The 26,206-nt window shown below is 41.8% G+C and overlaps 2 protein-coding genes across 5 annotated transcripts in view; one reads left to right on the top strand and one right to left on the bottom strand.

Moving 5' to 3' along the window:
• Positions 1-759: 759 nt before the first annotated feature.
• Positions 760-19,598, top strand: ATAD1 (ATPase family AAA domain containing 1). 2 transcript variants are annotated; one of them, XM_068687874.1, is made up of 10 exons: positions 760-924; positions 2,749-2,924; positions 4,255-4,353; positions 4,586-4,706; positions 6,342-6,542; positions 7,653-7,759; positions 10,354-10,443; positions 13,050-13,100; positions 15,808-15,944; positions 16,490-19,598. In XM_068687874.1, the coding sequence occupies exons 2-10, from the start codon at positions 2,763-2,765 to the stop codon at positions 16,608-16,610; spliced, it is 1,089 nt and encodes a 362-aa protein (XP_068543975.1). In that variant the 5' UTR covers positions 760-924; positions 2,749-2,762; the 3' UTR covers positions 16,611-19,598. The 2 variants fall into 2 exon arrangements, with proteins under 2 accessions (XP_068543975.1, XP_068543974.1); XM_068687873.1 differs by having other exon boundaries at positions 919-1,068.
• A 449-nt stretch (positions 19,599-20,047) lies between these two features.
• PAPSS2 (3'-phosphoadenosine 5'-phosphosulfate synthase 2) overlaps positions 20,048-26,206 on the bottom strand; it is a 30,176-nt gene continuing 24,017 nt past the window's right edge. For all 3 annotated transcript variants that reach the window (XM_068687868.1, XM_068687867.1, XM_068687869.1), the window contains 4 exons: positions 25,193-25,328; positions 23,298-23,566; positions 22,158-22,387; positions 20,048-21,860 (listed from right to left, as the gene is read on the bottom strand). In XM_068687868.1, the coding sequence (XP_068543969.1) occupies positions 21,719-21,860; positions 22,158-22,387; positions 23,298-23,566; positions 25,193-25,328 (777 nt within the window). In that variant the 3' untranslated portion in view covers positions 20,048-21,718. The remainder of the gene's footprint in view (positions 21,861-22,157; positions 22,388-23,297; positions 23,567-25,192; positions 25,329-26,206) is intronic.

Genomic DNA, 26,206 nt, shown 5'->3' on the forward strand with positions numbered 1-26,206 from the left:
CCGTCCCAGCTTGATTCCAGCTCCCTCGATTGCCTCAATCCTGCAGGAAAACACTGCCCTGGTGCTGGGAAGCTGCAGCACATGCCTTCTATTTAACCGACTGATCAATAGCTCTTCCTAACCAGTTTTATTTTAGGTAGATATTTTGTACTTCCTGGTTAGGCTGCTTATTCACTTCTTTACCAGTCAGTTCAGAACCGAGATAGTGTGGAATTTTTTATTTCTTGAATGATTCCAAGATTACTATTTCCTACACATTTTTAAGATTTTTTTTTTTTTTCTGTAAACGTGTGTATCTCAAAATTCAGGTGGCCCATCTCAAAATTCAGGTGGCCCATCTACACTGATAGCTCCAGGAGTGAGGACAGTTCAGAAACTGAACCATTTGTTAAACGTACTTTTTTTTTTTTTTGTCATTTTATATGTTTTTATATATCCGTATCTGTATATACTGGACAATTGTGCCATTTTATCATTGCACGATGGCCGTGACCTCCTGTGCCATACTGCCCTGCTTATCGGCCACCCGTGGTGTTCTGTGGCAGGGGACATTGAATTGCGGCAAAAACTCGAAACGTGACAGGACAGGGGCCTGCAAGGCGCGTGAAGAAAGCTGAATTTTCGTGAACTGCCCACGCTCGGCACGACCATGCGGTACCCGAGCGAGGAGCCGAGGGCCGCTGCCAACCGTGGCCGCCGCCCTGAGGGGGCCGCGGCGCCGCCGGCCGTTAGCGGCGCTGCCCGGCGGGCGGAACCTTTGCGCTGGGCGGCGGCAGCCGGCCGGAGCGGGGAACCACGGGGCCGCGCCGCCGCCGCCTCCTCCTCCCCCTCCTCCTCCTCCTTCTCCTCCTCCTCCTTCCCCCGCACGGCCGCTGCCGCGCCGGGAGCCGCGCGTCGCAGACACCGGCCCGGGGGGGCGGGCAGGTGGGTGAGCGAGCGGCACCGCGGCCGCCTCGGCGGCACCAAGGTCGCGGCTGCCGGCCCGGCCCGGCCCGGCCCTCCCGCTGCCCTCGGCGCGTCCTCGGCGGGCCCGGGCCCGGTGCCGCGATCCGGCCGAGAAGCTTCTCGGTGCGGGCACGGGGGGCGCGGGGCAGGAGGGAGGCGTTGGCCCCCCGCTGAGGGGGGGGATGTGCCGGCAGCCGTGCGGGGCTGCAGCGAGCTGAGCCCGACCGCTGCCCGCGCCTTCCCCGTGCCGCAGGCGCCGCTGAGGAGAGGACGCGCTGGGAAAGTTGAGGCGAGGGTTTTGAGCGTAACCTTTCCCTTAAAATGGCTGTTCGGCGAGGCTTGCGTGGGAGACGTGGTGTTGGTGGGGCTGTTTGCTGGCTTGGTTGGTTGGTTTGGGTGTTTTGAGGGGTGTTGGGGCCCAGTTTTCTTGCTCGGTGAATATATAGCCTTTTTGTTTTAATAAATCACGCTTAATAGAACGTGTTGAATCTGCTGGCTTCCATGGCTTGCTTAGATGATAAACAGACAAATTTTATTTGGTTTCCAAGTAGATACGTGCAGAAAGGATCTTAACTTTTTAAATTTCTACACGGGGGTGAAGGGTGTTCGAAAAACAAAACCAAAAGTGTTCTGGTGGTCACTGCTGGAATATAGCAGTGAGCTTTTGACTGACTTGGGTGAACGTATCAGGATGCTTCTCCTGATTCCAGCACGCTGAAATTTTGCAAAGAAAGTCCATGGGATGGTACTGGTGTTGCCATTACTTGAACACAGAGTCAACATAATGTGACTACTAGCCAAGAGCAGGGGAATTCAAGGATATTTGGGTAGTCCAGCTTTCCCCTGGCTGACAGCTCTGTTTGGAGGTCAGCCAAGGAATGGATAAAGCTGCCAAAAGGAATTGCCCTTGCAGCAGGAAAATCAGGCAGCCAATGAGTAGGACTGTGGGCATTCTTGTATGGAAACCCACAAGTTGAGTGGAAAGTAGGTTAAGGGAAGAGGACCCCAATTTTTAAGGCGTTTTTGTATGGTTTAAGAAGAATTTTATCTCTGCAGCACACTACTGTAATGTGAAGGTGTTATACGTTCTGGATGGTGCAGCAGCCAGCCTTTTCCCTTGATAACTCTGTGCCACATCCAGCCTTTTCAGTTTTCCAGGGTTATTATTAACACGGAAGACTACAAATATATTCTGCTAGGTGCAGGCTCCAGCTCTTAACCTCATTATATCTGAATAGAAGTTGTCAATCTTCATTGAATGTGACAATTCAGTGCCTTTCCTTAAAGCTTCCTCTTAGGAAAAAAAAAATAAAACAACAGTTAGCTTAAGTAATGTATTTATCTTTGTCTCCATGACTTAGCATTCTTAGGCCAATAACAGTCAGATAATTTCAGTTTTAATGGGAATGCAAGCTTGACGCTGAAATAAAGTGATCTTTCTTGGCAAGGTATTATGGAGCTGAAAGAAATGCTGATTTCTTAATGGAAGACTGAGATGGAGACCATTTTGTATGTAATCAGTCAAGAAATTGGGCCTCAGATTGCTGTTGTCCTTTGTCCTCTGCTTCCTGGAAGTGAAACTGAAACCATGTCATCGTTATACTTAGTGCTGCATACTTTAACCTTACCCAGTTTTATGTATTGGCACTGTGCTGTTGTTGAGGTACTTCATGGTAACTACATAGTAAACTTCATGCTCTCTGTCTGCCTGGAAATATATTTAAACACCATTTTATGAAAACTAAGGTAGGCATCTTCTCAGTTTTACTTTCTCTTTCTCCATTGTTTTTTTTTTTCGTTTAGTGTTAAAAGGCAAAATGGTACATGCTGAAACCTTCTCACGTCCCCTGAGCCGGAATGAAGTGGTCGGATTAATTTTTCGTTTAACGATATTTGGTGCTGTAACATACTTTACCATTAAATGGATGGTTGATGCTATTGATCCGACCAGAAAGCAAAAAGTAGAAGCTCAGAAACAGGTAGGATTTTATTCGTAAGTACTTTTGTGAAATACTGTTTCATTTATTACTGCTCAGAGAAATCTGCTAACTGTAAACTGGACTGGGAATAACCACTGAAGTAATCAACAAAACTAGATGTGTATTTTATTTTAATAAATATCAGGATCCAAGCTATTAGTGTTTTCAGTATTTACATCTTACAACAAGTTTAAGTGTTTAGCTTTTAGTTATAGAAAAACTGCTGAACTGCAGTTCTGTGTTGCCTCTCTAGTTATGTGCAAGTGTGTGGTCTCAATACCTCTTCTGACAGCTTTGCTAAGCAGCAGTTGCATTAAATAATGCTCTCAGTTGCTTTTTAAAACCTTGACCAGAAATAACTTAATTCTCTGCTGCTTTTTGGCAACTTACTGGCAGGGCCAGGAACTGTAGTTACTCATGACAGTGAGGGACACTGCTGTACAAATGCCTTTTTAGGCATTTCACTTTAAAAATCAGCTTTCACAATCTGTGCTACTGCCAGCTATTATATAAGGCTGCAATATCCCAAAATCATGTCAGACCTAACCACAAGTTTGAGTGTAAAGAGAAACTGAGTTGTGAAAGTGTGTTGACACAATAAATGACTTTTCCTTTTAAGTTGGGGAAAAAAACACATTGAATACATAGAAAAAATGACTGGCCTCTGTGCAGTATCTTTTTTTTTTTTCCTTGAAAATACATCATTCTCTGTCAATGATACAGTGGTGTTGGGGACAGAAGGTTGGGTGTTTGCTTTTTACAGTGACACAAATGATATTTTCCATTAAAGTGTGCACGTGTGTTATTTGTAGGGATATGAAGGTAATATAAGCATGTGAAGTTTGTCTGAATCCTATACAAAGTTTGTAAAGAATTAAGGACTCCTTGGCTGCTTTTTTTTTTTTTTTTTTTTAAGTGTAACATGTCTCTATAAGCTTTGGAAACTCACACATATTATGGAAGTGTACTGAGGTTACCTGTGTGCCAGCCCTGTTCTGATCAGCAAAGTCAGTGTGTTAATGTTTGTTTTGGTAGCTTTTCAGGTTATAATAAATGACTTGTAGGTCTGGGACAGTGGGAGGGTTGGTGTGACACTTACTTGATGGGAACTGAGACGTTATTTAGTTTCGCTCAGGTGACAGCAAGTCATTTGGAAATAGCAGAGCTTTCCTCTTCACAAAGATCTTGTTTCTTGTCAAATGTGACTTACTGAGAAGCGTATAGTTCTTATTTCTAACCTTCAGACTCCAAGTAGCAGATCTTTTAAAAATATTTTTTGAATTGTTACCTATTTGTTCCTCTGATTTTCTTGGTGTTTTATTTCCCTTAGGCTGAAAAGCTAATGAAGCAAATTGGAGTGAAAAATGTCAAGCTTACTGAATATGAAATGAGTATCGCTGCACATCTTGTAGACCCACTAAGCATGCATGTAAGAAATTGTTTTCCATTTTATTCCTATAAAAGCACTTCGGACATGGAAGATACTTCTGTGTTGTGTTATTTGGATGATATTTGGCATATATATGTATCCATGGAAATACACAGAAAATATTTCTGTAGTTTGAAACTAAGGTAGCATCATGAAGCATAAAGCTTCCTTTCAACTTCCTTTTAATTTCTTATCCCCCTCAATAATTTCTAATACTGTGTTTCCATATCAGGTAACCTGGAATGATATAGCAGGCCTAGATGATGTTATTACAGATTTGAAAGACACTGTCATCTTGCCCATCAAGAAGAAATACTTGTTTGAGAATTCCAGGCTCTTACAGCCACCAAAAGGTAGGAAGGAAATGTTATGAATTTATATGCTGATATTTAAAAAATAATAATAATAAAAAGAGAAAGGTTAGAATTACCTAGAAAAGAAAGAGGAAGTGGGTTGACAGTTATCCAAATTGTAACAATTAGGTCTGAACCTAAGGGTTTTTCCTCTTCTACTGCCATGAATTCAAATTTTAGTGAATGTTTTATTTTAACTATGAAGTGATAATTGATTTTAGTTGCATTTTGATGAATTAATCTATGTAATCTGCATTTTTAATTGCCTAAATTGTGGATTATTTTTATACCTCATCTTGCCTTTTGACCAAGGTGAGCTATAACTCTACTGTACAACTTTGTACACTTATTAATATTTTTATGGTATCATGGAAATGTAAGTTATAAACACAAAAACTTGTTTTAAGCTAATGTTTTACACAGCTCTCTAGTCTTAAAAATGTTGGTCTTTGTTCTAGTTATGGAAATTCCAGTCATTCAGAGACAGGCATACCATTTTCATTTCGGAGATCCATTTATTTTTTTTTTGTTGGAGTTGAATTGGACAGTATTGAGGCAGTAAGGAAACTGTTGGGTGACAAATTAAATTTCCAACAGTAAAACGGAAATTGGACTATCTGCACTAGAATGCTTCTGGCCATATTTGTTGTATGTTACAGAAAACAAAGAATTTAAATCTAAAATGTTGGACACCATAAGAAAGTTTATTTTTAATGTTCTGATCCCTGGAATTTTCTGAAAACAATTAATTACTGTCTGTATTAATTGCCTATCTGTAACCATCTCTTCCTAGTTTTGTGAACAAAAAGATGAAAAATGAAACAGTTCTGTAACTAGTTTAGCTTTTTCCAGGCTCCTATCTGTTTAAGTCACAAACTGGAAAATTATTTTAATGTCATGATCTAATATGTGAAAGGGAAATTTTTTTATTTATTTATATTTTAAAGCATACTTTCCATATAGGACAAGCTCTCCTGTTTTCATAGTCACTTAAATCGTATGTTAATAGGAAGTCATTTTTTCAGATTAGTTATTCTTGTGGTCATCAATTGCATAAACAGAAAAAAAAGGTAATTTTTTTTTTTCAGAATTGACCTTTTTTTTTAAATTGTTTTCTTTACAACTATGTTAGAAAAATATTACTGCGAATTCTTTCAACATGACAAGTTTCTTTCAATATGACAAGTTATAAAAATAACATGAGATGTCATGCTTTAATTGTGTGTGATTTGTTTAAAATGTTTGTGGGCTCTATTTTTGTTTAACCCCTTTGTGCTAAGCTTTCTCAGCAAAATTGAAATTAACTGTAAATAAGGCTTATCAAATGCTTATAAAAATGTTTTTAATATTACGTTACATTTACAGTCACTGTAATAAAACAGTCATCTCTCAGACAAGTTTCTTCTAAATTTCACCATATTCATCTACTTTTAGACAGTCTTAGCTTTAATCTTAAAACAAGGCTCTCTGAAATAACTAAAATGACTGTGTTTGATTTGATGGAGCACTGTATAACTTGATGTCCTGTCCTTTAAAACTTGAACAAAATACAAGCCTGGACCCTCTCACGTCTGTTGTGCCAAAACATGTTTTCTGTACTGCAACCAGAGAACATTAACACTGTGAGTTTTTCAGGAGTACTTCTCTATGGCCCTCCTGGTTGTGGCAAAACATTGATCGCCAAGGCTACAGCAAAGGAAGCAGGCTGTCGATTTATTAATCTCCAGCCTTCAACGCTGACTGACAAATGGTATGGAGAGTCTCAAAAACTGGCTGCTGCTGTCTTCTCCCTGGCTATAAAGCTCCAACCATCCATCATTTTTATCGATGAAATAGGTAAAAATCTGTGTTTTTTAAGTAACTGTAGCAGAGTGGCAGTAGGCTGTAGGTTTGAGTTGATGGTTATATTGAGCTGTTGTCACCTGTTTCTTAAAAGAATGATAATGGAACAAGGTTTAGTAATAAAAGTAGTAGTGAAAAGTAATGGTGACATAGTAGGAAAAACAATGTATTTCGTGTATTTCTCTTTTTTTTTTTTTAATTTGCTAGTGGAGGAAATTGCTAGTGGAACAAGTTGCTGCTTATTTTTGGTTAGGCTAAGATTCGTGTGGAAAGCCTTTCTTTATAAAGGGAAAGCTATCGCCAGATACATTTCAACACTGAATAACTTTTTTCCATGAGGCCACATAATGGGAAGTAAAATATGGGATTAGAAGAGCTCAGGAATAATAATCTAATTAGGCAGGCTACGGAAGTAGGAGGGGAACTTCAGCTAGGAAGGCAGCGAAGTTGCCAGTTGTTCAGTGCATTAGAGCTTGTCACATTAGTATTTGAGTTGCTGTAAGCAGTCTAGTTAAAATTGTTCATTTATTTGTATCACTGGCACTTAACAGAGTGTGTTTTACAGTTTGCGGAAAGGGAGCATCAAAGGGGCTACTTTCATAAGATGCTGATTTTACTTCCTATAGGTATGAAAAATGTGCTTTTCCCTAGCTGCTGGAAATTCTTAAGGCAACCTGTGGCAAAGCTAGAACTCTGCATAGCAAAGTATATAGCCTACTTCATATCAGTCCTGCAATTTACTGTTCTTGTGTGCTTTGGTGATTTCTAACTTGCCAGACTCTGAATGTTTCCATCTCTGCGTAAGAAATTGAGGTGAAAGTTAAGTTTCCATTCAGGAGAATGAAAATTTGGATCACAAGATTTAGGACAGTCCCATGTGATAGTTACATACGTACGTGATGTAACTTAAAAGATGGGCTTAAAAATGTGGTAAAATTCCACTATCCTATTCGTTGTAATAAATATTTTCCCTTTCTTGACAGCATTTATTTTAAAAGTACTTGTAAGACAGAGAGTAGGATCAGTCTGCACATAAGAAACCAAACAGCATAGTTTCAGTGGCAGGATTGAAAGTCAGCTGCTTCACTGATTCCTTTAATACAGATTCCTTCTTGCGAAGTCGTTCGAGTTCTGACCATGAAGCTACAGCTATGATGAAAGCTCAGTTCATGAGTCTGTGGGATGGACTGGACACTGATTATAACTGCCAGGTAAGTGAAGAGGATGGCAAGAAAAGCAGTGTGATTCTGTTATCTCATCTTTTATGCATTGAATCATTTGGGAAGAGTAGCAGATCATGTGTAGTAATTGCTGAAAGAGTTTCTTTACCTATTAGTGATTACCCGTGAATTATGGGGATGAGATGGATTAATAGATTGTGTTTCTTCTTGAGAGGACTGTTTCTATAAGTGTTTTGTTTTAAATTAAGAGCTGTTATTTTCTGAAGTCTCTTAAGTCTCAAAAATATAGCTGTAAAGTTTGAGCTGCCAAAATTGGGAATTTTGAACTGCTTTGAAAAACACCTTGTGAACAATAAAAAGACAAAAAAGAAAGAAAAAAAAAAAAAAAAACAACCACCCACCCAGGAAACATGACTTGTGTGCTGCATAGAAGAGAGCCTGCTCTATGTTTTTGAAGTGTTACCTGGGGCAATCTTTTTCAGGCCTTTAAAAAGGATGGTTATTCTCCAAATACTAAATTTTCAAGTTTTTAAATCTGTTCTGAGTTTTTAACCTGTGAATGAGTTCTGATCCTCTGAACCCCATTATTTTTTTCTTTATAAAAATTGTTCTTCTTGCTCTCTCAAGCATATAGTAAAGACTGTTTTTCAGGGGATTTTTTTTTTTTTAATGGTTAGAAGACACTGAATAGATGTGCATAGAAGCTTTAAAGCAGAGTGTTTGCTTACTGCTAGTGGGAGGCTAATGGTATGAATATTTTAGTGGAAGCTAAGATGATCTTGCAAGTATACATTCCTTCCAATATTTGAATATTATCTCTTTTCCAATAAGTGACCACTTGGGTTCAGCATGCTGAGCTTGAACAAGTTATTGTTGTCCCTTATGTGTATGCCTCTGCATAGTAGGGAGTTGCTGCAGTAAAATGCCGTGCAACAGCTGGGTGAAGACGCTGTGGCTGACGGAGATTTCTGGGGAGTTTTTCGGCGGGAGTGTTTTGTTTCAATACCATGTTTCAGGCTCCTCCCTTGGATGTCACTGCTATTCAGGAAGTGTTCTTTCAGCAGTGGTTTTGACATTTGTGCTGTCTGATTTCTGACAGCCAGCTCACTGGACTCTTGTGTTCATTACAAATGTTTACTTGGGAGATTTGGGTTGCCTGTCTGATTCTCACCAAACAGATTTCCTTTGAATAAGGATTAGATTTGTCTTTTGTTACTGTAACAAAAATTCCAACTGTTATGAGAAAATTGTAAAGTGCTGTAATGAGCGTTACTTGTTCCTGTGTTGATTGCACCTGACGAGTGTGTTAAGCTCTGATGGGCTAAACCTGCCGAGGAAGTAGTCTTGAGTCCAGCAGGAACTTCAGGCACAGTGCCTAGAGAACAGGGCTGTACTGCTCAAGGCTGCATGCAGGGGAGCTCCGTACAGCTGTGTTCACACCTGGGGGAGCTCATGTTTGCATGAAGTTCTGGGAAGGCTCCTCAGCTCTGTATGGAGGGAAAAACACTTAAGGTGCAATACTGGGCACTAGCACAGGTCCTTGGGAAGCACCATATGGGAACAGCAGTGCCTCTTTGCAAGAGACAGCTTGGGCTCAGCTAAACATTAGCAAGTGCTCAGCATGCGTACATGACCACAGAACTTGCATGCATCACCCTTACTAGACAGAGCTGTGATTAAGACCGCTGGAGCCCCACCTAAAAATGAGCCTTTTGGCTTTTTCAGTGTAGCGATTTGCCACCGTATAAATAAGCCTCTAGGTGGCAGGGTGGCTCTGATGCAGAAAGCACAAGCTGGTCTGGCCGGGAGCTGTTGGCTGCGGAAGAGTGACCCCAGACAAAGGAGCAGAAGGGTGTCAGGAAGCTGTTTTGATAAGAGATTTATTTCCCTGGCATTTTTCACTTTTGTGACTGGGTATTTACAGTGTACATAACTTAAAATAACAAATGAGAAAACAAGGTTGATGTGAATGGGAAGTAAATTTGTTCTTAAACTAACAACTGGAATCCACTCAAATGAGGTAAATACTCTCCTTGTATTGAACTTGGCTTATACAGGTCTAGTGTAGTGCTCTTTCAGTATGCCAGTGCATGTAGGTTCTTCTTGACTTCTAATGCTTTTTTTTTTTTTTAATGTAAAAACAAACAAACAAAATACAACATTTTAGTGCTTGCAAAAGTTGCCAGCTTGGTCATTCCGGAGAACTGATTCCCCTTCTTTTTTTCAACATAGCACAAGAATTAAACATTTTCTCATATCTTACCAAAATGTCTCTTTTCAAGTTCCTTCCAGACGACCAGGAACTAAATAAACATCCCCAGCAGCTGTAAGCAAAAGCTCTGGGTTACTGCTTAGTGTTTGAACTTCTAGATTGAGATCAGAAGGCTTCAGACTCATGTAAAAATGTCCTCCGAGATGGTAATGTGTGGTACCAATACTTTCTTGAGCTGCATGTTTAAATCCAGTTACTGAAATCAGTACCAAGAAGCCTTATGTAACTTCTTTAAATGCTGATGTTCTTGATAAAGTGTGGAAGAGTCACGTTTGATTTTGAAACTGTAACATGGTGATGTTTTTAAAATCAGGCTTCAGGCTAACTAGTCATCTTCTGTTGATGTACGCAGGTAATAGTGATGGGAGCCACCAACCGTCCTCAGGATCTTGACTCTGCTATCATGAGAAGAATGCCAACCCGGTTTCACATCAACCAACCTGTAAGTCATGCTATCTTTGCTTAAGCAGTGAGTCTGGTGGCTGAGCAACAGGCAGGTATTTTATCAGCCACAAAATGGCTTTATCAGCACAAAATCCCAACTGGGATTTTTTTTTTTCCCAAAGAAATAAAGATGGGGTATTATGTTGATCAGTTTTTAGTCTCATGGAAGTACACAGAACTTTGCTTTTAGAGGTGGGGTTTCCCACAGAAACATGATTCCTTGATTCTTTTGTCTGAAATAACTTTAAGTGTCCTGAGCACTTCCAACCCATTTTTCTGTCTACAGAAGTCAAGTGGCTTAGATGCCGCACTCTGAAACAGACATCAGTCCATCTTCCCTTGCTGAGAGATAAATAAGTATGAAATAAACTATTCTTGTAAGTTTTTGTGTAGCTAAAGGAAGTCCTTGGCATAGGACTAGGGTGTGTCCTTTGTCAGCGCACAGCAGTTAGTACTCGATACTCTCTCTGGGTGCTAGCAGTACTATGTTGTTTTCCAGTGCAGCTTTGCTATTGAAGTTTTGTCTTTCAGAATGCACCAGATGTCTCCATTAGCTGTCGTCTTTGTAGTGCAAGGAAACCCAGGTAGCTGAATTCCATGAGGGAATATTGGGCAGATACAGGAAGGGTACAAGCCAAAAGGTGCATTGTCTGCTTAAGGAGCAATTCTGGAGAAGCATCTTAGAAAATAGCATACTAAACAGAGAATTTTAACATTTGTGGCACTGAGATGAAGGGCAGCTCATTTCATGTGCTGCGTGTCTATTTTAGTGCTTTGGAGTTCCCCTTCCCCACCTATACAAGCTACTTGCCTACAAGGTAGAGTGACAGCCAGGTCAGAGGGCACCAAGAAACAGGTACATTTTGACCACTGTTTATAATTTCTGGGTATGAGATACTTAGTTTTCAAGAAGAAGAGAAGCAAGAAGGAAATCTGCATACCAAAAGCTCCATTCTGCTTAAGCCTTTCCACAGCTGGATATAGCAAGCAATCTGGAAAACTGTTTTTATTCCCCTTACAATTTATGACAAATGGGCAGTAAGGCAGGCCTGTATCACTTATGCCAGCTGTCACAATCTTACCCTTACTATTTTTTGCTATTGCCATCATTTTCAAGGTATTTGAGTAGCCTTTGAACACGTAACAAGACATTTTTGTATCAATACTGGAAAAAGATTGATTGTGGTTGTCAGTATACCCTTCTGGCTACAGAAATACCCTTAATTATTAATTTTTTGCAGAAACCTAGAGACTGGATTTAAACTCTCATTGATTGTGCAAGAGAGTAGTCATGTTCCCAGACCTGTCTTGTTTGCACACGCTTTCACTCCTTGTGGGTGGATACTTCTTGAAACAAAGCATTTGTAGCACACTAACTACCTTTATTGTGATGTCTGTTCGGAGGGTTTCAGACACCTTACTCATCTTCAGTTTTTCGTTGAATTAGTAAGAGGCATGGATGTGTATTTTAGTACTTTGCCACATCTTTTTATCAAGAGTCATTATTAGAAGGATGAATTTTCTGCAGGTAACTGTGCCTCAGAATATTACCATGGAGGCCGGTTTCCTCTCCGAGGTCTAGAATTAAAATCGGAAGTGTTGTTTAGGGCACAGGCATGGAACTTTCCTTACCCTGCTACAACCACCTCATGCACTTACTGCTCACCTCTTGTTCTTGTCTGTGGTACTTCGTGATACGGCCAAGATTGGTTACAACTCTTTTATCAAGGACCAAGATAACTTACGTGCTGTGGATTGACAGTGTGCACAGGTAGTATTATTATGGAGTACCTAACACCTTATAGATAACATGTTGCAGTTTAACCAGGTTTGGGATGAAAATGCCCCAAATTGCCCATAAAGAATTATCTGCAAGGCAGAGGGAAATGGAAGAAATATTTTTGAGACCGAATGTCATCTGGTCAGATGCAGACTGTCTATGTAATTAGTTTATTGGTTTTGCTTGGTTGGTTTTGTTTGTGTTTTAACAATGAAAGTGAATTTTGGACAAGTTTGTTTTTAGGAGATGCAAGAAAGTTTATTCGCTGCCTTTTGTTTTTCCTTGTTAGTAAGGCTATGCTTAGCCATTTCTTTCAAGATCATTATGGTATGTGATTTATATTGCTTAAACTTCCCAAGCATGATCTGTAGAATTAAATTTATTATTGTGTTTTTGCTTTTTTAAATATAGGAGTTTATCCTCTTGATCTGATTTAGCAAAGTATGTATTGAAAGCATCCTCTAGATCTAGAGAGTCTGCCCTTTGTTAAAGATTATGGGAAATCCTCAGAGACAGATGCTTTTATTTAAGGCAAAGTAAGACTAAACATATCACTGCATTTTCTCTTTCCCTATAGTTACTGTAAATGTATATGCTCAAATGTTTAATTGTATGTACTCCCAGAGTGAGAGTACCCTAGATCTGTTTTTGCCTCGTGGTGTGCCTAATTACTGTCACATAGGTTTACTTAGTTGTATCGTGTCTCCCATTTGAAGGAATGTTTTTTGTCATGGAAATTTAACTGCAAGCACACTTGGAACAAATTTGGTATCCTACTTATGTGTGTTTTTGTTCTCTAGTAAGTTTTGTCTCTTTTGTTTAAGGCTCTGAAACAACGAGAAGCAATCTTGAAGCTAATTTTGAAAAATGAAAATGTAAGTAGACTTCTTTTAATGGTTAATTTGCTGAATTACTGTTCTCATGAGTGCAGGCTCTGGAGTTGTTTTATAATTGGCTGTTCTGTAGTAAGGTAGAGATGACCTACCAGAGTATTTCTGATTATAACTTAAAAATCTTCTCTGGTTTTAGGCGTGGTGTAAGATTAAAGCAATAGAGTTGTCTACTGGTTTAAGTATGAGCTTCATTCAGAGCAGTAGTCTCGGATTTCTTGGTGAATCACCCACCATCTCTGAGGAAAATTATGTAATTTCTCTGTCTCCATTTTCTTGTCATATAACAAGATAATATATTCATCTCCCTGAAGGTGAATCATGTTTGAAAATTGCTTTGACCAATAAAAGAAATATCATGAAGTATTCACCCAGGAAGATACTGAATTTCTTGAGCTGTAGTCTGTTTGCGCTAATTAAGAAAGGAGGAGTTACTTTTTTTTTTTTTTTTTTACAGTGCTGCTTTTTCCACTTTCATTCATGGTTCATACTTTCTTTAGAGGAAAACTACTATGGATGTTTTTACAAATAATATATGGTGTTCATATCACCATGTGGGTTACAAAATGAGGAGAACAGTAGCTGTGAGTGCATCGGAAGCATCTGCTGGCAGGATACAGGACCATTACTACTAGAGGTTCCTGCCACTGAAGTCTTACAGAATTTAGTCTGTAGCACAAATTCTCATTAGGTTAATTTTGCAAGGTGTCTGTTGATTGAGGTCCATCCTAATAAATGCCATTCATTAGTAAAAACAAGTGTTTTTTTTTTTTTTTTTTTCAAAGGTTTAAAAATCATACCTCATCATTGTGAATGGCAGATACTGAGGATTTTTTTTTTCAAGTGGTCATTTTGGATTTTTTATATAGCATTGGAATATTTGCTTCTTGCAAAATACTATACGCATATGAAAACAGAACACATGCTAAATGCCAAAGAAGTTGTGGAGGAAAAGATGACCGATTTGCAGAAAGCTTCAAACAAATTAAAACTTCTATTGGAAATTGTGGTTCCAAATTGTTACTTGTTTTCAAGAGTTGTTAGGAAAGGTGTGCGAAATAACAGACCTGTATGTGGGTTCCTGAAATAACTGCAGCCAGCCTTTGCATGTGAATGGAGTGTGTTGTTCCTTTGCTTTGTCAATGAGACACCTTGGCCTTATGGCCATGAAGAGAAACCTAAATCATCTTCTGAACATGGACTTGAAAGAATGTAAAGCATACCAGTCATCTGGCAGTGAATCACAGCTACACAAGTAACAGTTGCTGGGGCTGCATGGAATCAGACTTCAGTGGTTATCCCATAGGAAGGGGAATTAGGTCTCTCAAGCCCAGTTTATTTCTAGCCACGGTAGCCAACTTTCTGGAAGCCCTTGAAAAGAGGGGTTGGAAAAAAACAGTGGGCATGGTGGGTGTAGTCATACCCACTGTTTTTTCTGCCTGTCTTGAAGTCTTGTTTCTTCTCCCTGAGTTGAAGGGAAATCCTTGTTAATGCCTGCCACACAATGTGCACGTTTTCTGGTTGTTCTTAACCAGGTACACTGCTGCATCCCTTTCTTGATGGCCGTCAGCCCCAGGCTGGGCAGCTCCATAGGTGACCATTGCTGGCTTCTCAGTGTTTGTGCGCAGGATGATGCTTTAGAGCAAAGCACTGAGACAGCCAAGCTGTAGTGATTGTAGGAGGCACCTTGGTGTAAAACAGCTGCTGCTTCTGCCTTCACTTCCACATTTGGGGAGGCAGATGGCTGGCTCCAGACCCAAACCTGAGTTGTAAGTCAGGGAACAGTGACTTAAGTATGAGCTCAGGGGTTGAGCAAGTAGGACAGAATCACTGTAATCTTTGTCCTTCAAGAAAAGCGGGAGGGATGGTGGGGCTTGGAAGAGTGCTTGGTGGGTGTCAGCACATTCTTGCATTATCCTGCAGAGCCCACAGGTTGGACTGGTAACGGGAAAATAACAATAGTTATGCCTGGGGCTTTGCCTTTATCACCAGTTAGCCAATTCCATGGAAGAGTTTCCCTCTTAGAAGAAGTTGCGCCTTAATTTCAGCCTTTTGGTTAGACTGTGTTGGCTTTAACTTCTTGAAAAGGAAATGTGGGGGCACTAGAAAATATGCTGGAAGGAGCTTGTGTAAACTGGATAAATAAATATAAGGTCTTGACTGTAACAAGTTCAGTCCAATGCAGCGCATGGAATTAGACGTGTTATTTTGCCTCAAGGTTCCATCTTTCATGGTTGTATAAAACAGGAGCAGTTGTTCAGTAACACACACAGACAGAAAAAAAAAAAAAAAAAAAGCAGAGCTGTTGTAGGAAACTTGTGTGAGCATTTGGGAAACTGGGTCATTATCCCTGTCATCCTGTTTTGTCATCTAACAGGCTTCCAAAGCTGCACGGGAACTTGATCAGTAATAGAATATACCAATGTGATGGTTTGCTTTCAATTACCTGTTCCTTTCTATACGTTAGGGTTTTATTAGATGAAACATTAGTTTAATTTAATGATGTGAACTACTTGGAGGATTCAAGGCATAACTTAATCAAATAATTTTCTTTTTAGTTCCCAAAAAGCAAGATTGGGGAAGAAAACCCTTAGGACAAGTAAAAATACTTAGAGGTGATTATATCTTGTGCTTGTAGAACAAAGTATATGACTTTGGAGTTTTCAAGCTGTTACCTTTTGGTTTTGGACAGGTGGACAGGCATGTAGATCTCCTAGAAGTTGCTAAAGAGACTGATGGCTTCTCAGGAAGTGATCTGAAAGAAATGTGCCGGGATGCAGCACTCCTCTGTGTCAGGGAATACGTTAATTCTGCATGTGAAGAAGACAAGTATGTGCCTTTCTTCTCTAATACAATACCTGAATAGCAATTTTGAAGACTTCTGGTGCTACACGCTGTTCAAATATTAGAATTTGTTTCCTAATTTAAATTGCAAATTTAGAGGGTTTTTTTAAACCTTGCAATGATTCACAGAAAGCACGAGGTACTCTCTTGACAAACTGCCACTATACAACCATAAGATCAACAAATAAGTTACCTTTATTCACTTTGACTATGAAAATAAGACTATTTGTTCCAAAGTGTTAAGCTTGAGGTTGCATGAACCAACAAGAGTTAATATTATTGCATTATATTACCAGCCTTAAATGATGATAACACTCTTGCATGCATGTTAACTTTACTTGCTGTGATCTTTCTTTGATTATCTCCCGTACTTGCAGGTAGACTATATGCACAGATAGAAGCATGTTTCCAGTGTAATGTTGGATCTGTGTCAAATTACTATTTTCAAGAACTAAAGTTGTCATTGTAGGAATAGGTGTCACGCATCACCTAAACCGTTGTTTTGCTTTTTTTCTTTCATTCTTCTGAAGCCATGATGAAGACGAAATTCGGCCTGTGCAGCAGCAGGATCTCCACAGGGCGATAGAGAAGATGAGAAAATCAAAGGATGCCACACTTCAGAATGTTTTGATGCATGTTAGTTTAGATTAAGACTAAAGAGTGTGTTTGCAGTTTCTGATGTGATTTAGTTTATATTCTGTAATCAACAAAAACAATGTAAGGGGGTGGGAGTGGGGTTGTTCCCTGAAAAAGGGAGTTCTCTTTCTGGAATTGTTTTTATACAACAAATTCTAAGTTATTGCAATGTTGTCATGCACAACTGAAAACGTAAAATAGATCATGAAGTGGAACAATTATAGCTCAGACCAAGAGCAGCTGCCTGTGTCTTGTCCCATAATCGATACACTGTGTAGCCTTAAAGCAGGTTCTGATATGGTGCATGGGTTCACTGGGTTACCTGTGTGGAGGGAAGATGATTTATTACCAGTAGGTGTATATACGTATGAGTGTGTGTGTATGTATTAAATGTATATATTCACACATTTTTTTTATATGTAGACATAACCTGTAGATAACGAGTATGGAAAATCTTTTCTACTTCCTGAGTCGAACCAAATCAGAAGATGTATAGATTAAAAATTCATCGATACTCAATACACATTTACTTCTTTCTTGTGCCAGCAAATAATGAAGGTAGAAATTTTGCTTCTAGGCAAAATTTGAAATGTTACTATTTTTTTTCTCACGTTACCACTTGAAATCTGGTACCATTTACTAAAGATGGTAAACTACTGTACAAATGTTTGAATACTTTTAATTTTGTATGAATCCTGCTTTTTGAGGCATTTTAATGCTGTTTTTATTTTTTATTTTTCCCTCTGATGTGAGTAGAGTAGAATCTTCTTAACTGGTCTCTCATTAAGTCCCACATATTATAAACTTTATGAAATTGTGCTTTTTGGTTTGTTATTTGTTGTAATGAGGGTTTGCTGCTATTTAATTTTCTCTGGAAGACCCACTGCTGCACGGTGGCATTGTACCATGAAGATTTGTACACATACTTTGATTAGGGTGAGGGGAGATGTTTTCTGATGTTTTGCTCTGTCACATATGTGCTCCGATGTGCAAAACTGAAGGCAATGAAGAATGGATTTCAGGTTTATAAATGTGATTTAGAAATGTTCTGCTGTACTTGCTGGTAACAGTTCAGTAAATTCATGTAACATTATGTAGTGATAAAGGCAAAGCGTTTAAAAAAAGAAGTGGCAAAGTGTTTTGGTAAAGTTATTGTCAGTAGGTTTTAAATAATTTAATTTTCTCCTTATAATGTTGTGCCCAAATTTAATGCAAATATGTAATCACGATTGTTCAACCCAAGGGCAAGGTACACTGTGTCACAGCTCTGCTAGCTACAGAGGAAAGGTAAGCCCTGAAAGCAAGATAGTGATGTAAAACGAAACAATCTGCAAAGTAAAATAAAGACTTGGAGCCAGCTGGCATACGGTATCAGGTGCTGATGGCAGTTTCCATTAAGCTTAGAGCTGCAGCAGCCCTACCCAACTGAGTGCCTTTGCTTCACGTACTGGTTGTGTAATGCTCCAGATGCAGTAGGTTTCGTTTGACCTGATTTAATCTCCTTGTCTTTTTTTTTTTTTTTAAATAATTTACTTTGTTTTTTGATGTGGCAGGGGAAATATGGGAAATGCATAGTGGTGTAAAACAAGACATAGGAAATTAGGCATAGCAGAACATAGTGGAATATGGGTATCAAAAAGTGGGGTACGGAATGCTGATCGCCCAAATTGTTCTGGTTTCAGGGCTGGAATGAGTGCTATAAGCACCACTGCAGGTGCTAACCGGCACTTCTTCACCAGGGGAGGGGGGAGGTGGTTTATTCTGCAGGGAAACTGCTAAAAAAAGTAGCAAGAACATGGAAGCTCCAAGAGGCCAGGAGCCACAATCAGCAAAGGCCACTTGCAGTGGGGAAGGGTGAAGGTGCAGCAGTACTTGTAGTCAGCTCCTTCCAGGACACATTTCCCCATTGCACTGGCTGTGAATGAGAGGAAATTGCTGCTGCTGCTCCTCTTGCCTTTGTATTAAATGATGCGCCTTAAGGCTACCTCTTCAGTGGTAGCTGGGGAACACTGACTGAGTTCAAGGACTAGCTTTAAGCCAAACACCCAAGTAGTGCAGCTTAATGGAATTTGCTTTCTCAGCAGGTTTAAATTAGGCACTCACCAGATGTGGTGCTCTGCCTACAGTGCAGTAAAGCAGTGGCTGTTTTTCCTGTGCCCATCGTGACTTGCAGGTTGTTGCAGGTGGATGAGATAATGCAGCTCCTAAGCTGCCTCTCCGTCCTTTTTCAGGGTGCTTGCTGCTTGGTACAGTACATCCTAGTATTTTTTAGATTAGTTGTAAAATGCAAGGTTAAATGTCAATTAAGTGTGCATGGGAAGAAGAAGAAAAGCATGTCTGCAGGTGGCAAGGGCATCTGGTACCCAGCTCAGCTCTGCTTTCTTTCTGTGTTTCTACAAGAATCTGCCTGTTTGCATGCCAGCTGCAGCTTGCCTTTACCTCCTGCCTATAATACATTGCTGCCTGCTTATGAGGCAGGGTGCAGGAGACATACAGGGCAATTTGCAGTGGTCCCTGAGGACAGCTGCAGCTGGAGTGTAGGTTTTTTTCACTTTTTGAAGGACTCTTCCATTGTTGCAACAGCTTTGTCAAACCAAGACCTTCCCCACAGCTTGCTGGAAGAGGCTGAGGAAGCTGCAAGAGCTTAGCCACCACCTCCTTCAGCTTTACATCTCCAACTGCCTCTGCTGCACCCAAACCCTGCACTCTGCAGCACAGGCTGGGGGGGGCTGACCCAGCACCACACTCTGAGTTGGAACAGGGTTTGGTGTGGAAAGGGCCCTTCCTGGGGAGCAGCGACTGGATCCTGTGGCTGGAAGAGGCACAGACTTTCCCAGCAGGCAAATCATTTATTTAAACCTGCTCAGTCACTGGTAGACAGCAAGTGCAGCACAATGTCCTCTGACTGTAAAGAGCCTGATCTTGGCAGTCCGACACGACTTGGAGAGTAATCTTTGAAGCAGTCTTAAATATTTGGTAAATAAATGCACTCTTTGCACTTGGGTTTTGTTGCTCTGGTTCTGTAACCTTTGCATGTACTACATGTATGTCTACGTTTCAAGGCTGTCAATACAGCCTTTTTTTTTTTTAAAAAAAAAAAAAAAAAGCACCTGGTTTGGACATGGGAAACCAGCTGCTGTGGGGCTGCAGTACAGTGCTGCTCCAGCATGGCTCCAGGTGTGGGTGTAGCAGCAGGTAGTGCATGCCTTCCATGTGTGTTAAATTTGCCTTGTTTGACATACTCTAAGCCAGACAGGAATAAAAAAATAAATAAAAAAGATAAGGTTTATGAAAGAAAATAAGCTATGTGGTCAGCCTCGTGGCTGCTGGCTATGCAAAGGTGGTGTGGATGGTGCCCCCACACTGCTATGGACCTGTAACTAGCCACAGGTGAACCACATGGTTGTGGTTTCCCCTCCCCCTTCAAAAAATAATTACAAGGCAAGCATTACTTACTTGTATAAATATTTATTTGTACTAAAAGTGAGTGTTTCATAGTAGAGTATGAAGTTCAGAATATATTAAATCATAAGATGCATCAGTTGAGGTACAAATTCCAGTCTCATGTCTTTAATAAATACACTATAAAAAACTAGTCTGCATACTCTATTTTAATCAGAGGTAATCAGTATACTAAGCTATTTTAAAAGAATAATACAGCATTTGTGTTTTGCTATAACCATTTGGATTTACTGCATTTTTTTTGAACTGATTATTTTAGAATGTTTTAGAATGAGGCAACAGCACTATTTCACTACTTAAAAAATGGCAAATATTGCAATTATAAATTGGAGTATTGCTTTTGTTTTCCAGGTCCCTGCCAGAGGGCCTGAGTAGGAAAGGCACTGGTGCTAGCATGCTGAAAGGCTACTAACATGGTTGGTGCAGCATTTTTCTGAGGTATAATATGGCTTTGTGTTCTTCCCTTTGAATAATTAAAAAAAATAAAAAATAAAAAAAAACACCTCTTACAAAAACATTCCCAATTGCATATGTAGTCTTAGACACTGCATCATGGCCACACCAAAACACGTTTGAGCTGGAGGTGCCACTTGCTATACTAAGTGCCACTTGCTATACAAGCAGAAGCAGGATTGTTTTTACTGAGCGTAGATACATTTGTAATTAAAACAAGCACAAGGAGAGGAGAACATTATTTCCATTTCATTTGAAACACATGCTGACTGGTGCTGGGACATCTACTGAAAAAGGACAAGTACAAAAGTCAGGAAATCTGGTGGCTGTGGTAACTAACAAGTGCAGTGGCCCCTGACTATTCCATACCATTCCCCTGTGTTCCAGAGCTTTCTCAAAGATCTCTTGTGCTCCACAACATCCCCCTAAGGATAGCTTCCCCTGGCTGCCAGCCCACCAGACCCTGAGCCCAGGCAGCACCCTCTGCAGCCTCGCTGCGGTTGGGCACGCTGCAGACTCATGGGGCAGTGAGCTCAGAGCAGCAGCAAAGACCAGTCCAGGTTTGTTTGTTGTTTTTTGTTTTTTTTTTCTGACTGAATGGGTCAAGCAGGAAGAAGAAAGGAAGAACAGCAAGCAAGTGACTTGTCTAGGCTATTTAAAAAGATACAGTTAAAAAAGGCACTTAAAAAGTCCTTCTGTTAGCAAAAATTGTCTAAGGCTCAATCTGGATCCAAGCAACTGGAGCAACTGGATCCAAGCACCAAGTGCCAGCAGCAACCACTTCTCGCCCCAGCAGCTGCTCCTGCACTGGGCGAGGGGTAAAGGAAAAACACTTCATCATTCCTGCTTCATGCAGGGGCACATTTTTATCCTGGTGCCAAGGTCCTGGCTCTGCAGCAGGGACCAGAGCGCAGTGCCAGCAGCACCGAGAGACCCAGCTGGTGTTGCACTGGGCTTCCCAGAGCTGCATTGTGCTGGGAGCAAAGGGCCGGCTGCCCGCTCCTTCCAGCTCCATCATCAGGGTGCTCCTGGCAGCTTCAAGGGGAGAAGGCCCCAGCTCAAAGTATTTCCGATTAGTAAAAAACTCTCTGACCCAGGCAGGAAAGCCCTACGAGTCAAAATATTGAAAACATCAAGTAGCTGATCGGTATCATAGGGAATCAATCAATCATTGCTCACTCTTAATACAAGTATTTTTAGAAGTAGTGTTAATTCTTTTTTTCCAGTGACTGGTAGTACTCGGTTAGGACTTTCCAAGCTTTGGGAGCCATGAAGCCATCTGGTGGGTTTTCACCTTCACGAGCAAGCTTTCTCATGCGTGTTCCTGAGATGAAGTCAAAATCGTCGTGCCTACAGCAAAACAGAGACAGAGGTGAGATCAGCACAACAGCTGAGCTGTCCCAGCGTAAATCTTCTGCTATGCCAAAGGTGCAGTCAGAAAGCTCCCGGCACCATTTCCTCGCCAACTGCAGGCACCAGCAACTTCCCACATGGAGTTTACGATTGGCAGCAACGGTGTCCTCTACGGGAGTTCTTCCTATATGAGCTAGAGTCATAGGTAAAATGCTTCCCTAGCAGCTGTGTAGGCTAAAAAAAAAAAAAAAAAAAAAAAAAAAAAAAAAAAAGAGACACTGGTGCCTGCATTACCTTTTGGGGTCATAGAAATCCATAGCCCTCTTCACTTTGTTGTAAGCAGCCACTCGGAAGGGGATGATTTCCACCGAGGTCAGGCCTGGTGCCATGCTGAGGACCTTCCCTCCTTGTGTAGGCTCGTAGAGGTCCTTCTTGGTCTCAGGGTGAGGCATGCCTGCAGGATCACGCCCTACAATGTAGAAGTTGGCCCCAGCAATCATGCGAGCCCGGCAGTGCCACTGTACCTGTGAAGGAGAGACATGAGGAGCTCTGAGCACTGAGCAGTGACTACCCTAAACTGCAGAAAAGATCCTGGTGAGCTGGATCCCACACGTGACAGAGAAGGAAGGATGGACACGTATCAGTAGCGTCTCTGCAGTTAATCACTGGCCATCAGGCTCATCTTCCCCTGCTTGGACCTGGTACATCACAGCTCTTCTAAGGAGAGGTGTTTCACCAGAAAAAACGGGGATGACAACTGATCTTGTTCCAGTGAATGAAGGAGGTGCTTTGCTGTTTGAATGTGGCTGTCCATATATCCCACTGGTTCCACGAAAAGGCCTGCCTATAAGGTTTCTGCTTGCACCATTGCCTCTGCTCAGCTCGACTCCCTGCGTTTCTTTCCTGCTTGCTTTGTGGAGGGACAAAAGCGATGCTAGACTCTCCAAGGCACCGAACGCACAGCTACCTGCAGCACCCACAGAGCCACTGCTGAAGGGTTCTGGCTGCACCTTAGCCCAGGAGCAGCTGATGCTGAATGGAGGCACTACTTTGGTTCAGGTTTTGGTTGTTGGTGAAACCAATAGGCAATGGGTGTTTGGGCTGTTTGCAGGGTGGTTTGGTGTCTACTGCTTTCCTTCCACAGATTTAGGGACAGAAGAGAAACAACTGGGAAAAAACAAATGAGCACTGCTGCCCAGCACAGCTCTGCTCCAAGCTCTCAGCACAACTCGCAGAAGCGCAGCAGCCTGCGGAGCCAAACACTGCTGCGAGATGGCAGCTGCAGCAAGCAGAGATTGAAGCAGGGAGGGAACTGAGAGCAAAGCAGCAGTGACTGACCTTTGCCCTGCGGCTTTCTGGATCTGCACTGGGAAGTCAGCAGCAAGTTTGCCCACAGGCTAAACCTACACCATGGTTAGTGTGCGGCAACTATACCTCTGTGGGGCCAGCGTAGAGCATGGGAGAGGGGAAGATGGCAACAATGGTTGATTTTGGGTCCAGAACATGCTCCTCGAGCACCGCTGCATGCTGCTTCATTCGCCATTCCAGCGGGACATCGTCATCTTTGGTCCATCCACCCAGGGGGTGCAGGAGAAGCACAGGGTTTTTGTAGCCCCTCTGCAAGAGCTGGCTCCGCGTATCCTGCATGAGCAGGGCATGCCCATTGTGCACGGGGTTGCGCAGCTGAAACGCAAAGACAGCATCTGAAATGGAAAGATTCAGAGCGTCACAGGCCTGCGCTGAGCTTCAGACACTGCTTCATTTATCCACTCTGTACATTTTGACACAGCCATAAGATACACAAGGGTCTGCTGTCCTATCTTCACGTCAAAGAGACCTTAAATACCTTAGATGAGTATTTAACACAGGTACAGTGACCCTGCCAAGTTTATTTTCATTGCACATCCTTCCTTTGGGACCAATTTCAGTTTGATCAGCTCTCCTATCATGTTTTGAGATGCCTCTGGGCACAAATGTAAACCTCTGCTGAGTTCCCTGGCTTCGAAAGCTATTTGTCACCTCCCCAAGCTCTATAGCACCTTCATGAAGGCCAGCACTATCTCCCTCTTTAAACACCAAAAGGAAATGAGTGTGCAACGACTGGCATCTCCACTGCTAATGGTCACTGCTGCTGCTGGTCCCCTCTGCTGCTGGGATGCTGTAGCACTGCACAGCATGGCAGGTGAGGGTTGGAAGGGTTACTTCACACTTACTGTGCAGAACTTAATTAGTCCTAATGTGTTGATATTGCATGAACACTACAAAGGCCTTGTCTCTGGTGGCAGAGGTGAGAACTGAGCCAGGCAGAGATGCCAGGTGTAACAGGAGATTTATGGGGTCAAATTACATAGACTGACTTACAGACTGAGCTCTTCAGATTGGGCTGCTCCTTTTGAAACCTTGTTTTGCAGAAGTGCCCCTTAGCCCATACTAGGGCTGTTTCCACAGACACCTCTGGTGCTCAGAAACAGGAGTTCATGAGAACACAATTGACTGATGGGTGTAAACTACTTATGGGTATAAACAACCTCTCAGCCTGTTCCCTAAGGACTTGCCAAACAGACTGAAGGCAAGTCCTGCTTAGAAACCCTTCTCTGGAAATACTGAGACAATACAGCATTGGGTGGCCATCGAATGCCCCACAGACTGCCAAGACAGCCCCCGGGGTAGAGCACCACCTGCAAGTAACCAGAACTCGCCTTTGTGCCTGAAGGCCAGGCACTCAGCACAGGACTTTACATGCTCTGGGTGTGGAAGAAAAGGACCTGGCCTGCCAGGAAGGACAGAGGAGTCATGAGCAGCATGCTCAGCACTCTCCAATCCTGTGTCTGGAAAAGCCCACTGGGGAAGCTGCCTGACACAAGTACTGCTCCTACCCTTGGAGTAACTCTGTGCAGTGTAAACCCTACACGTTTTTTGTGCTGTGGCCTGCTTTGCACTTACTGCTCTCCCCACTGCTCCATCCCAGTCTCAGAAGCATATGAAAGCAATCTGGCAGGTGCTGAAAGGCCGGGAGCGAGCAATCACAGACCACAAGCATCTCCTAGTGTCAGGAAAGATGGGGGGAGGGCACACACTTGAGAGGCTCATGAATTAGGGAGCCAGCTGAAAAGCTAGTACGGCAAGCTCCCCAGTCCACCTGACAAGTCTGTAGCATATCACAGGGATCTAATGATACAGCATGAATTAGCCAGTTACCCATTAACCAGTTAACCCATTGGCATTTACCCATTAACCAATTAACCTCATGCAAAATAATGGCACTAATGATAAGATTTCTTGGTAAGAAGAGCAGAGTCATTGGTGCTAGCCCAAGGCACTCAACTCACCAGCATTCATTTCTCTGAACTTCTGCTTGAGCTCGAGTGGTGTCAGCCGGTACTGGTCCAGTCCGTCATTCCATTTGATTTTCTCCAGCACAAGGAGCTCTCCACCAACCAGCCAGTCTCCACTCTCCATCACCATCTGTGAATTACACACAGGTTACATCAGGATAGAAAAAAATCTCTCATTTCCCAGCCTCCTTTGAAAAGCACTAGGTATGATTCTGCTTGTGGAGTGATCTTTCTTTCTTTTCGACCTTGCAGCTTGAAAACATTACCAAAGTGGCAATGTGATCTGAATGTCATGAGCAGTGCAGTGACATAAACCAAGGCATCAGCCGCAAAGACCATACCGCTGCACCCAGCTAGGTGCCAGACTTCTCTCTGCAGGGTGGAGGTCAAGAAGTTAGGGCACTAGATCTTCCTCCATCTGAGCTTTTGCTCTTGCAAAGTCTTTCCACAGAACAAACAGTGCTCTGGTGGTGGTAACACCACCGTGTTGCCCACCTTTTGTTCCCTCCTATGCTGGAAATGTTATTATCCTCCTGGAGCGCTGCCTGGGGAGTATGCAGCCCCATGATTTGTTGAATCCTCCTCTGGCTGTAATAATGAGACTTCCAACTCCATTCAGAACAACCTAGTGCCATTACCCTGCATTGACCAGCTCAGGATCTCACAAGTCTTTATATGAAATCTCTACATTGGCATTACTGTACTGTCACAGCTGTTTTCTTCACTGTCAATGGTATCATTAAACTTTCATAACTAAGATTGCTCTGTCAAGAGAGCAACTGCTACTAAATAATTGAGAGAAGTATTTTAAGGTAAGGGGAAAGAATTAGTAGCTTTGCCTTTTTAGTTCAAGCTGCTTGGCATAGCTTGCAGCTCTCCCTTACTAAGAGATGATATTCTTTGTATGGCCAGCAAAGAGAAGGAAAAAGATAAGGCGTAAAAATACAACCCCTTTGTATTGCCTGCATGAAAGCTACATTGAGGAGTAAAGCATAGCTAAAAAGGAGC

This window comes from Anas acuta, chromosome 7, assembly GCF_963932015.1.
Source record: "Anas acuta chromosome 7, bAnaAcu1.1, whole genome shotgun sequence".
NCBI classification, from domain to species: Eukaryota; Metazoa; Chordata; class Aves; order Anseriformes; family Anatidae; genus Anas; species Anas acuta.

What these genes read in the sequence shown, in the direction of transcription:
- ATAD1 (XM_068687874.1), top strand. Translation starts at nt 2,763, where the DNA reads ATGGTACATGCTGAAACCTTCTCACGTCCCCTGAGCCGGAATGAAGTG. An exon ending in TAGACCCACTAAGCATGCAT is followed by an intron (nt 4,354 to 4,585) that starts GTAAGAAATTGT and finishes TTTCCATATCAG; the next exon opens with GTAACCTGGAATGATATAGC. An exon ending in ACACTGATTATAACTGCCAG is followed by an intron (nt 7,760 to 10,353) that starts GTAAGTGAAGAG and finishes TGATGTACGCAG; the next exon opens with GTAATAGTGATGGGAGCCAC.